The sequence below is a fragment of the Electrona antarctica genome (genome assembly GCF_951216825.1).
Source record: "Electrona antarctica genome assembly, chromosome: 23".
Taxonomy (NCBI): Eukaryota; Metazoa; Chordata; class Actinopteri; order Myctophiformes; family Myctophidae; genus Electrona; species Electrona antarctica.
Window position 1 is genome coordinate 1939264 of NC_136804.1, and position 12692 is coordinate 1951955.

General features: G+C 44.3%; 1 protein-coding gene across 6 annotated transcripts in view; it reads left to right on the forward strand.

The window, feature by feature from the left end:
• The window catches only part of grm8a (glutamate receptor, metabotropic 8a), a 439481-nt gene that overhangs the window by 350675 nt on the left and 76114 nt on the right, over window positions 1-12692 (forward strand). For 5 of the 6 annotated variants that reach the window (XM_079494665.1, XM_079494666.1, XM_079494668.1 and 2 more), the window contains exons 6-7: window positions 7722-7925; window positions 8278-8307. In XM_079494665.1, coding sequence (XP_079350791.1) covers window positions 7722-7925; window positions 8278-8307 — 234 coding nt within the window. The remainder of the gene's footprint in view (window positions 1-7721; window positions 7926-8277; window positions 8308-12692) is intronic. The other variant, XM_079494667.1, reaches the window with a different exon arrangement.

Below are 12692 nucleotides of genomic sequence, written 5' to 3' on the forward strand. Positions count from 1 at the left end.
ACTATAACAGCAGATTATGGCCTGTGTTGCAGTGTGTGTGTGTTTGTATTGTATTTGAGTCAGACACTCTTGTCAAGATGAAAACCACTTATTGCAATGATATTGTATTGTCAGTGTGTCCCTGTCCCTGTGATCATTCAAAACAAGCTGTGCATGCATGAAACAGGCTCTGAGATCACAACCCCCCCCCCCCCCCCCCCGAAGCCAGAGTAAAAAAGACAGTTATTGTCTTCACATAAACATTCCTCATAGGGCAGAACCTACATTATTTTTTTTCGTCACAGTCCTTTGAATAAAACTCCATTCGTTTTAGTCATAATGTAGTCATCTGAAATGTTTTAGTATTGGTCTAGTTTTAGTCGACTAAATACCATAAGGTTCTTGAAGGCATCGTAATGCCTGATTTTATACTTGGTTGCATGCTGAAAATAGCTGATCTAGTGCGACGCGTTGTGAGCTTGTAGATCGGCTAATTTCAGAGCGCGCAACACTCGAGCGTAACTAAACATAAAATCTTAACATTTTACTATAGCTTTTAAAAATGTCAATATATTTATTATATAATGAATATATATTTATTTATATATTCAGTTTTAGTCGATGAAATCAACACTGGATACAATACATATGGACCTGCATTGAATTACATGCTGACCTAATCATCATAATTTTCATGGATCATGGATTTCACAATGCCACGCCAGACTTTGCAATCCCCAGTTCCTGCTTACTAATGCATGTGTCCCTAGCGGTGACATCAGGGAACGACAGTTTTCTACCTCTGGTCCTGCCTCTTTGAGGCAGGACTCCAGAGAAGAAGGGAAGATATAACCTCATTGTCAGCTCTGTAGCAGTGGCCGGCAAACTGTGTTCTTCTGGATCGGACCAGTGAAGAAACACGGGGAAGGTTGCCGTCAGGTTGCTGACATAATAGTGAAGACCTAAATGCTACTATACAGGAGGACTCCCTGCCCAAAGTAGATTTTGATCACCGGACTATGACTTGTAACAGCGTGTTTCTAACATTGCAGTATTGATACTCTTCAGTAAAAAAACGTGAGTACAGTGGTCCAGGCATCTTGGCTGGCAATCCAGTCTGGCAGTGTGCTGCGGGTTCGACTCCCGATCCCGACAGGCCTTTACTGCATGTCTTCCCCCCCATCTCTCTCCCCATTTCCTGTCAGCCTACTGTCTGTCCCTCCATAAAAAAATAAAATAAAGGAGAAAGCCACAAAAAAAAAAACATTACAAAAGTATAGTTTTCCCACCTGCACTGACTGTATGGATTCTGGAAGGTCATCCATATAATGAAATATGGATGCTTGACCATCGAGCCCTACTGGGAATGGAAATGTCCGGTTTACACAGCGTATACAAACTGCTCTGATGCTCTATTAACTCATTTCACTGCAAGGGGATTCCCTGCAGGAACCACTGGGGGGATCCCTGGAGCCCACTTTGAAAACCAGTGTGTTGTAGACTGTAGATCATCAAAGAGTGAATGGGATGAAATAGAACGCCTTGATTCGGGGGGGTATGCGCGCTCCCCTGAGTAGTCATGCACTTGTGTGTGTCTTCAGTTATGTGTGTGTGTGTGTGTGTGTGTGTGTGTGTGTGTGTGTGTGTGTGTGTGTTATCAGGGGACTGACAGGAGTTCCAATCTGCTCCATTATCAGACTAACAGAATGATTAGATGCTTGGTTAGACCACACTGCCCTGCTGACAATAATGACTACATTACTACTGGGATATCACACGCACGCACGCACGCACACAACACACACACACACACACACACACACACACACACACACACACACACACACACACACACACACACACACACACACACACACACACACACACACACACACACACACACACACACACGTGTACTACAACTATATTCAATCTACATACTGTATCAGTGCGTCCTCTCTCTCTCTCTCTCTCTCTCTCTCTCTCTCTCTCTCTCTCTCTCTCTCTCTCTCTCTCTCTCTCTCTCTCTCTCTCTCTCTCTCTCTCTCTCTCTCTCTCTCTCAGTTAATCACTTCAGTTCAGTCCGATGACAAGTGGTATGAGAATTAGATTATTTTTGAGCATGGTTTGACACTAACCCCATCACAGATTAAGGATGGTTTAATATAATTGATGACTTCCAGAGCGATCCACGTACAGTGCTGCCTCTTCAAGGTAGTACGTGCTGTAGCTTCAAGGCCTTGACTCTGCTGGTGGAGCTGGCTTCTGAAATGGCAGCATGAGGAGGCACCAGCTGTAGGCAGGTTTTACCACTTCCATTCATCCATCCCTCTTCAACCGCTTATCCGTAGTCGGGTCGCGGGGGCAGCAGCTCCACCAGAGAGCTCCAGACTTCCCTCTCCAGAGCAACATTAGTGACATCCTCCTGGGGGATCCGAGACGTTCCAAGGCCAGTGAGTCGATGTGTTTCCTCCAATTGCGCCTTGGTCTGCCCCGGGGGGGTCTCCTCCCACTGGGACGTGCCTCGAGGACCTCCCTAGGGAGACGCCCGAGAGGCATCCTAACCAAATGCCCGAACCACCTAAGCTGACTCCTTTCCAGGCAAAGAAGCAGCGACTCTACTCCGAGTTTCTCTCGTGTGACTGAACTTCTCCCTTATGTGTCGTTGACCTACAGGGCTCTATATAGACCACCTGTTTCCCAAACAGTGGATCGGGACCGATTTGTGGGTCGCGGGCACATTTTTATGGGTCCCTTTAAATTTTGTTTCCTTCATTTAGTTTAGAATATTATTTCAAAACATTAACAAAAAAAATACTTTCTATGAATTTAAAACAAAACTCAATGAATTGTATCATTTCAGGAAGAAATAAGAAGTAGTGAAAATAGCCCATCCACAAGCTCTTTGTGAGCTTGTAGATCAGTTTTTTTCACTAGTTTGGGTCCCGGGGCAAACGTCCAATCTCTCTTTTGGGTCACAGGCTAAAAAGTTTGGGAACCAGTGCTGAATCCACAGGGGTGCCCTGGGCTAATAGTGTGTAGCGTGCCTTGAGCACGCGGCAGGGCTCAAGAGTGTCTTCGTGGCCTTTGTCTGTGCCCCGTGATGCTTGCTTCATCTTGTTTTAACCCATTTCGACCTGAGGACGATTCTACAAATGTCGTTCTCAAACATTTTTATGTCAAGGACCCCCAAGATTATATGTAATTGGCTGCCGACCCCTATCTGAATATATGTAGTTCCAGGTACCCCCAGAAGCAAAGATTTGAGCTAAAAACGTTTTCTCTGAAATAATATAAAGATTTGCACCACATTTTCACGGTTTTTCAAAAATAGCAGACCTACAAGCGTAGCGTGGCACTCGGTGCCTCGCTATGAGCTTGTAGATCTGCTATTCTTCAATAGCTAAAGTATAAAAGAATGCTTAAAACACCAAAAGGGGTTCCCGCCCAAAATGGGTTAAGATTGATTTTATGCACACACAGTGAAATGATCGGTGTTAAACTAACAGTCAGGTGCAGTGAATTAGCAAAACGAATCACTACAAATGTATTAAAGTCCAAATGTCATTTTGATGTAAATCCAATAACGCACCACAAAGAAGTCGATAAGTGAGTTTTAGATTGCAATAAACTTGTAAGACACCAGGTGAGCACATAAACGCACGCAGCGCACGCACGCAGCACACGCACGCACGCACGCACGCACGCACGCACGCACGCACGCAGCGCGCGCACGCACGCAGCGCACGCACGCATGGGGACGGCATGTGCGCACAGCCTTCATCTAAACCAAACATCACACACAGAGCATGCGCGCAGCCGGCCCGGCAGGCTGATATAAACGTGTATTGGATTTCATTCTGTGGAGCCCATTAATTCCTTACAGGCGCTGATATTGACTGAAGGGCCTCGGCTCTTGTTAATTCAACTCAGACACAGTCTGATTTAGTTAGGGCTGCCTGAAGGTTGCTGCTGAGAGAGAGAGAGAGAGAGAGAGAGAGAGAGAGAGAGAGAGAGAGAGAGAGAGAGAGAGAGAGAGAGAGAGAGGAGAGAGAGAGAGAGAGAGAGAGAGAGAGAGAGGAGAGAGAGAGAGAGAGAGAGGAGAGAGAGAGAGAGAGAGAGAGAGAGAGAGAGGAGAGAGAGAGAGAGGAGAGAGAGGAGAGAGAGAGAGAGAGACGCACGTCTTAAGCTATGCGCAGCTTATTTTCCGAGTTTTTAAACAGCTGGTGGATGGAAATTAAGCTCCACCTCCGCGGAAGTCGTCCGCGGAGGAGAGCGTTTCCGGGAATCTGGCCGTCGCGCAAGTCTTCCGCGGAAGTGGAGCTTCTTTTCATCCACCAGCTGTCTAAAAACTCGGAAAATAAGCTGCGCACAGCCGAGAACGTGCGCGGCTCTTTAGATAGTGTGGCAGCACCTAGAGAGAGAGAGAGGTCTCAGTAATGTTTCTGCAGCAAGGAGCCTTCTTTCCTCCCCACTGTAAGGTTGATAGCTTATTGTTAGCGCTTGCATAAACAGTCCGTTTCTATTAGGGAGTATGTGTGTTGTGTTTCTATTAGGGAGTATGTGTGTTGTGTTTCTATTAGGGAGTATGTGTGTTGTGTTCTATTAGGGAGTATGTGTGTTGTGTTCTATTAGAGAGTATGTGTGTTGTGTTTCTATTAGGGAGTATGTTGTGTTGTGTTTCTATTAGGGAGTGTGTGTGTTGTGTTTCTATTAGGGAGTATGTGTGTTGTGTTTCTATTAGGGAGTATGTGTGTTGTGTTTCTATTAGGGAGTATGTGTGTTGTGTTTCTATTAGGGAGTATGTGTGTTGTGTTTCTATAAGGGAGTATGTGTGTTGTGTTTCTATTAGGGAGTATGTGTGTTGTGTTTCTATTAGGGAGTGTGTGTGTTGTGTTTCTATTAGGGAGTATGTGTGTTGTGTTTCTATTAGGGAGTATGTGTGTTGTGTTTCTATTAGGGAGTGTGTGTGTTGTGTTTCTATTAGGGAGTATGTGTGTTGTGTTTCTATTAGGGAGTATGTGTGTTGTGTTTCTATTAGGGAGTATGTGTGTTGTGTTTCTATTAGGGAGTATGTGTGTTGTGTTTCTATTAGGGAGTGTGTGTGTTGTGTTCTATTAGGGAGTATGTGTGTTGTGTTTCTATTAGGGAGTATGTGTGTTGTGTTTCTATATATGTGTGTTGTGTTCTATTAGGCCTCATTCACACGTACCAAACACCAATCAAGCAATGTTTGGTCGTTTTTTTTTGTTTTTTTGGGCCACCACAATGCTTTTCCAATAGGAGTCACATGGTTTGATCAAACATTTGTGTTTGATCGCTGATTAATGATTGCTCCCCCCTCATCAAACAAAAATGTTTGGTCAAACCATGTGACTCCCATTGAAAATGAATTGGAGCAGCAATCAAAAAGCAATCAGGCATCACACACGGACCAAACATTTGTTGTGTAGGTGTGAACTAGGCCTTAGGGAGTATGTGTGTTGTGTTCTATTAGGGAGTATGTGTGTTGTGTTCTATTAGGGAGAATGTGTGTTGTGTTCTATTAGAGAGTATGTGTGTTGTGTTTCTATTAGGGAGTATGTGTGTTGTGTTTCTATTAGGGAGTATGTGTGTTGTGTTCTATTAGGGAGTATGTGTGTTGTGTTCTATTAGAGAGTATGTGTGTTGTGTTTCTATTAGGGAGTATGTGTGTTGTGTTTCTATTAGGGAGTATGTGTGTTGTGTTTCTATTAGGGAGTATGTGTGTTGTGTTTCTATTAGGGAGTATGTGTGTTGTGTTTCTATTAGGGAGTGTGTGTGTTGTGTTCTATTAGGGAGTGTTTGTGTTGTGTTTCTATTAGGGAGTATGTGTGTTGTGTTCTATTAGGGAGTACAGTATGTGTGTTGTGTTTCTATTAGGGAGTATGTGTGTTGTGTTCTATTAGGGGAGTATGTGTGTTGTGTTTCTATTAGGGAGTATGTGTGTTGTGTTCTATTAGGGAGTATGTGTGTTGTGTTTCTATTAGGGAGTATGTGTGTTGTGTTTCTATTAGGGAGTATGTGTGTTGTGTTTCTATTAGGGAGTATGTGTGTTGTGTTTCTATTAGGGAGGTGTTGTGTTCTATTAGGGAGTATGTGTGTTGTGTTTCTATTAGGGAGTATGTGTGTTGTGTTCTATTAGGGAGTACAGTATGTGTGTTGTGTTTCTATTAGGGAGTATGTGTGTTGTGTTCTATTAGGGAGTATGTGTGTTGTGTTTATATTAGGGAGTATGTGTGTTGTGTTCTATTAGGGAGTATGTGTGTTGTGTTTCTATTAGGGAGTATGTGTGTTGTGTTTCTATTAGGGAGTATGTGTGTTGTGTTTCTATTAGGGAGTATGTGTGTTGTGTTTCTATTAGGGAGGTGTTGTGTTCTATTAGGGAGTATGTGTGTTGTGTTTCTATTAGGGAGTATGTGTGTTGTGTTCTATTAGGGAGTACAGTATGTGTGTTGTGTTTCTATTAGGGAGTATGTGTGTTGTGTTCTATTAGGGAGTATGTGTGTTGTGTTTCTATTAGGGAGTATGTGTGTTGTGTTTCTATTAGGGAGTATGTGTGTTGTGTTCTATTAGGGAGTATGTGTGTTGTGTTTCTATTAGGGAGTATGTGTGTTGTGTTTCTATTAGGGAGTATGTGTGTTGTGTTTCTATTAGGGAGTATGTGTGTTGTGTTCTATTAGGGAGTATGTGTGTTGTGTTCTATTAGGGAGTATGTGTGTTGTGTTCTATTAGGGAGTATGTGTGTTGTGTTTCTATTAGGGAGTATGTGTGTTGTGTTTCTATTAGGGAGTATGTGTGTTGTGTTTCTATTAGGGAGTATGTGTGTTGTGTTCTATTAGGTAGTATGTGTGTTGTGTATCTATTAGGGAGTATGTGTGTTGTGTTTCTATTAGGGAGTATGTGTGTTGTGTTTCTATTAGGGAGTATGTGTGTTGTGTACACACATTAATTTGCAGGTTGTTGTTCTTGTTTAAGTGCAACTCAGGGTGAAGAAAACTCAACAGACTGAAATCAATCGCAATCAATTTGTATACAATTATGAATCAATTAGGTTTTGTTAATGCATGTTAACTGTTCAGTCACACAGAAATTGGCATGGTTGAAACTGCCAGTGGTACACAGCTATTTTAATTAAGTAAAAATAGCAATACCACAATATAAAAGAATACAATACAATCTGAAACTTGAGTAAACTATTGGCACCAAAATAAATAGACATAACACAGGGCTAAAGTGGTTAGTGTGTGTTTTTATAATACAATATGTAAGTACAATATTTGCCTATACTTAACCCATTCTGGGCGGGAACCCCTTTTGGTGTTATAACCCTTCTGGACGGGAACCCCTCTTGGGGTTCTGTTTAGTATGTACAGTATTCAGAAATTGAAAATATTTGATGCTGCTATATAAATATTTGAAGTTTTTCAGAAAACTTAGGTCAGGATTTAGAAGGCATTTTAGAATCGGCGTCAGGCCAAAATGGGTTAACCCATTCTGGGCGGGAACCCCTTTTGGTGTTTTAAACATTATGTTATAATTTAGCTATTTTTGAAAAATCGTGAAAATATTTATTTCAGAAAACTGGAGGATTTTTACATTTCGAGGTCGGGCCTAAATGGGTTAAGTACAGTAGCTGCTGAGTAAATGTACTTGGTTACACCATTGGAAACCACATTTATGACGATGTCTCTCTCTCTCTCTCTCTCTCTCCCCGTCCCCAGGTCTAGAGAAGGTGGGCCGTGACTCCAGCTATGAGCAGGAGGGTAAGGTCCAGTTTGTGATGGACGCCGTGTACTCCATGGCCCACGCCTTGCACCACATGCACCGCGAGCTGTGCTACGGCTACCCTGGCATGTGTCCCCGCATGGCCGACAACATGGACGGCAAGGAGCTGCTCAGCCACATCCGAGCCGTCAGCTTCAACGGTGAGTCGCCCGCGCGCGCCGTCGACGACGACGAGGTTTATGGCGGATATACGTCAAATGGAAAGGCCCAAAATGGCAACGATTAAGGAAAACCATCATGCTGGCTTCTTTTGTACTTTCAACATTTTTGATTCTGTACGTACGCACGCACGCACGCACGCACGCACGCACGCACGCACGCACGCACGCACGCACGCACGCACGCACGCACGCACGCACGCACGCACGCACGCACGCACCCCTTCATCTTCCCCTCATACGTTCTCCTCATCCCATCCTCTGTTTTGTTTCCCCTCATCCCATCCTCTGCTTCTTCTCATATCTCGTCCATTGTTTTCTTTCTTTCCTGCAGTGTTTTCCAGTTCCAACAGCAGCAACAACAGTACGTAGGGTTCAAATCCTATAACGAAAAGCTCACATTTCTACTAACGGGTGTGCAAACGCAGCTAGATTTTAAGCTTCAGTAGCAATTCTGTCTATTGCCGAAGGGGGGGGGGGGGGGGGCATTGATTGCGAACCAACATTAAACTAACAATAAAGAGACAATATGACGTAATGAGGTACATTATGACATATTTTCCCTTCATTGTCAATGGCGTTTTCCAAAAACAAACATTGAACTAAAGACAAACATTAACCCATCTGCTGCCACCTGGTGGACGCAGAGCCAACCGCAGACTGCCGAGCCGTTTGTAGTGTGACACCTGCTGGATTCACATCCTGTTTGGGCGGCCATCTTAGATGCTAAATAAATGGCGTCAATGCTAGTGAGCTAAAATGAAGCCATCCTTTCTCTAGAAAGCGGCAATGTTCCCATCTAGATCACCGGATAATCAGCAAAAGACCTCCGAACATCGCGCATTTTATCCAAACCATGGAGAGCTCCGTAGATTTCGAGTTATTCAGCTTTTTAGTCAGCCTGTATAAAGGGAGGTGAACGGCAGCCCGGTTGCGCAATCCGTCTAGGATTGCCCCCCCCCCGTCCCCCCCCCCCCCCCCCCCCCCCGTCAGGAGCAGTTAATTTGTGCGCCCCTCAAATAAAGGTTTATTATGTAGATGAATGGGAATGAGGGCAGGCAGGCAGGGCAGAGGGTAGAGACGAAACGGTGGAGGGCTGAGTTGGACTGAGACGGATGATGGATGGCAAGGTCGAGCTGAGCGTGGCTGGCCTAGCCAGATTAGGTTGGGAGGGTTGGCAGGTGAGGTGAACAGGCATAGCGGCAGGCAGGCATGCAGGCAGGCAGGCAGGCAGGCAGGCAGGCAGGCAGGATGTATTGGTTTGTGGATTTATTTACATGTACAGACAGACAGACAGACAAGCTAATGAGTAGAGGCAGATGTGAGGTGAATGAACCACATTCAGGAGGGATCCCTTGTGAACGTGTTGATAGATTGGCTATTTTCGGCACCCGTGTAACACATCTGTGTCAGAAGCCAACCCATCTTCAGACGCATCCAGTATGAAGTGTGACTGTGCTTGAGTATAAAGGCACAGTACTATAGAGGGTATGCGCATGCTTAAAGTGAATGGCACATCGAGTGGCAAAGTGAGTTTAATGTTGTTTAATGCAAACAGATATGACTTTTCTGTGTGGATGTATGGGCTGTCAAGGCCAGAAAGTAGTTTTTGCCACTCAGTAGGTGTTCCTGCATAACTACCTGGTTTGATGATGATGTCACGCGCATACACTCTATTAGGAGAGGACCCTAAATCGACAACGAAGATAAAGAACAGGTTCTTGCACCGACATTTAGTATATAGATACATGTTTTCAATCGCAACTGAATGAGACTCATCATGTTTTAAGTGTGACAAAGTGTGAAGTTACCATAGCAGTGCCTATAAGCTATGGGCTGGATTTGGCCTCCATTGCCTGTGTGGTCAAATCCCTGTGTATAATAACACCGAGGTTCTTTGAAAAGCACGTGTTATGATAGTTAAGACAAGCTTTCTTGGCTGTGGACTGTTGACTAAATACTAGTGCTTCATTACTTAACAGATTGGGCCAGTAATCCCGCAGTGCTTATCTACCCTTTGGAGTAGATGCATGGTGAAAACACAGCTAATCTCTTTTAACAGAAGAGTGGGTGTGTGTGTTTATATGAACTGCTTGCTGCTTGCCTTTACATTTCAAGGACTTGTGTTATCTTATCTGCGTCATTTCTTTATTCATTCATTTCTTCATTCATTCATTTCTTCATTTCCTTTTAAATAACATCAACAGCCCTCGTTTGAATGATACCGTTTTCTCCGAGAGAGGAGGGGAGGGGAGGGGAGGGGAGGGGAGGAGGGGAGAGGAGAGGAGAGGAGGGGAGGGGAGGGGAGGGGAATAAAGTTTGTTTGTACAGTATGTCTGGGTGAGGAGTTCTGCATCTGAATGTATCTTTGTGTGTGTGTGCATGCGTGTGATTGTGCCTGCCTGTCATGCTTTGGGCCGCAAGGTGGCCATTGTCATTTTTTAGCTTTTTGCAGATTATGAAAGTATACAGAATATAAACTTTTAAGTGATCTGTCATTTATTGAAATTGGAAAATATTTGAAGAATATATGGTCATTTGAATCTGGTTTAACAACATTGATTTGATTTGATTGTTCTGATACGGTAGCTAATTAATGTTGCTGCTATTACAATTACCATTACTATTTAGGCATTTAGCAGACACTCTTGATCCAGAGCGACTTACAGTAATAAACAAAAACATGGTAATACATCATATACATAAAAATAGTCATCATGAATCATACGTAAGCTAAGAACAGTGGAATATCTATATAATGAAACTGAGTATAATGCTATCTACGTTACATAAGTTGAGCCTTTGCATCTGCCTGTTAGGTCGTCGAGGCTAGGGCAAGAGCTACGGGAAGTGCTATGGGCTAAGATGGAGTCTGAAGAGGTGGGTTTCCAGACTATGGTGGAAGATTGGGAGTGAGGCTGCAGTTCTGATTGCAATGGGAAGTGCAGGGAAGTGCATTCCATAGTTTTGGAGCCAGAAGGGAGAAGAGTTTGGGACGTGTGGATCATTGTCCCGGTGTTTTTAGCAAAGGTACTGTACTTCCAGCCTCCCTGCGTCGGCTGATCTGAGTGCGCGGGAGGGTTTGTGTACTAGGGTTCGATCAGACTTGTAAGATATGGGGGTGCCATACCTTTGGTTGCTTTGAATGCCAGCATCAGAGTTTTTGTACTCTGGACTCTGTACCCAATGGAGGGAGCGGAGAAGGTGGGAGACATGTGATAATTTTGGCTGGTTGAAGACCAAGGGAGTTTCTGCATTTTGGATCATTTGGAGAGGCTTAACCGTCTGCCCGCCGGACAGATGGAACACGAGAACCTACTTTTGTCTCGTTCTCCGCCGAATGCGACATTCTCGGGTTTGAATTGTTTAATCCATTTTTTGATCCGTTTCGATCGCTAGCTAGATGTTGCTACCGCAACAACACTCTGGGACACAAACACACAATGGCCGCGGCCATTTTGAAGATGCGCGCGCATCCACTTGCATTGTCCGCCCTGTCTTCAGAGGCCTGTATCTCGGAAGGGACATTGAGGGGGCAGATTTGGCCCAGACGAGCGTTTTCAACGGCCTGTAGCAGGCGCTGTGATACTCGCGGTCCACTTTTTCCACCGCCAAACGAGACGACAACAACAACCAGTGATGACAAAACACACGGAATTTTTTCATAGTAACATGCGATTACGGATATTTGGTTATTCAAAGTAAGTGTTACGCGTGATAAAACCTTGGCAGTACCTTATCGAGGGATTAATTAATGGTGGCGGGTAAAGTATTTTAAGTGCGGATGCGCGTAGACCATGCAGTAAGGAGGGAGTTACAATAGTCAAGTTTTGATATGACTGATGTCTGGATAAGGAGGAGTGTAAACCTCACTTACGCTGCAACGTGAGCTTTGAATGAGTGCTGACTGTCCAGGACAACACCAAGGTTCTTGGCTGTTGGAACCGAAGTTACCAAGGCGTTGTCTATGGAAATAGTTAGCTCCTGCACAGGGCAGCACTTAGCTGGGAAGAAGAGAAGCTCATTCTTGTCTGGGTTCAGCTTGAGGTGGTTAGAAGACATCCACTGTGAGATGTCAGCCAGGCATGCAGTGATGCGCTCTTCCACCTGAGTACTGTAGCACAGGGGGGGTGGTTAGAAACAGTTGAGTGTCATCGGCGTAGCGCAGTCACATGGTCCTCCCCCCCCCCCCCCCCCTCATTGCAAGACCTGCAATGCACCATCATCTGACTGTGTTCGTTAACTGTATTGATATGAGAGTACACTTTTTCCACTTTTTTTTTTAAACACTGAGGATTTTACTGTGTGAATGATGGTGAGAGACACTGAAGCTTTTTTATTTCATTTTGTTTTTACATAATCCTTAAACTCCCTGAGGCTCTCTAGTGCTTTAGAACATCGCAGTCATTCTCCTTCATGTTTGTCCTTCTGTTTCGTGTCTGCTGTCCATCTGTCAGCCTGTGTGCATGGTTCATAGATCTATATTTTAATGGATCTAAGCGGATAACGATCCCTAAATGTACTTCAAGTGTGTGTGTGTGTGTGTGTGTGTGTGTGTGTGTGTGTGTGTGTGTGTGTGTGTGTGTGTGTGTGTGTGTGTGTGTGTGTGTGTGTGTGTGTGTGTGTGTGTGTGTGTGTGTGTGTGTGTGTGTGTGTGTGTGTGTCTCTCTCTCTCTCCTTGGTGTAAGACCTTGCTTACTGTACCACAGAAATGAGTTAATGATTTTTGATCAGAAACTCTGAGGCCAT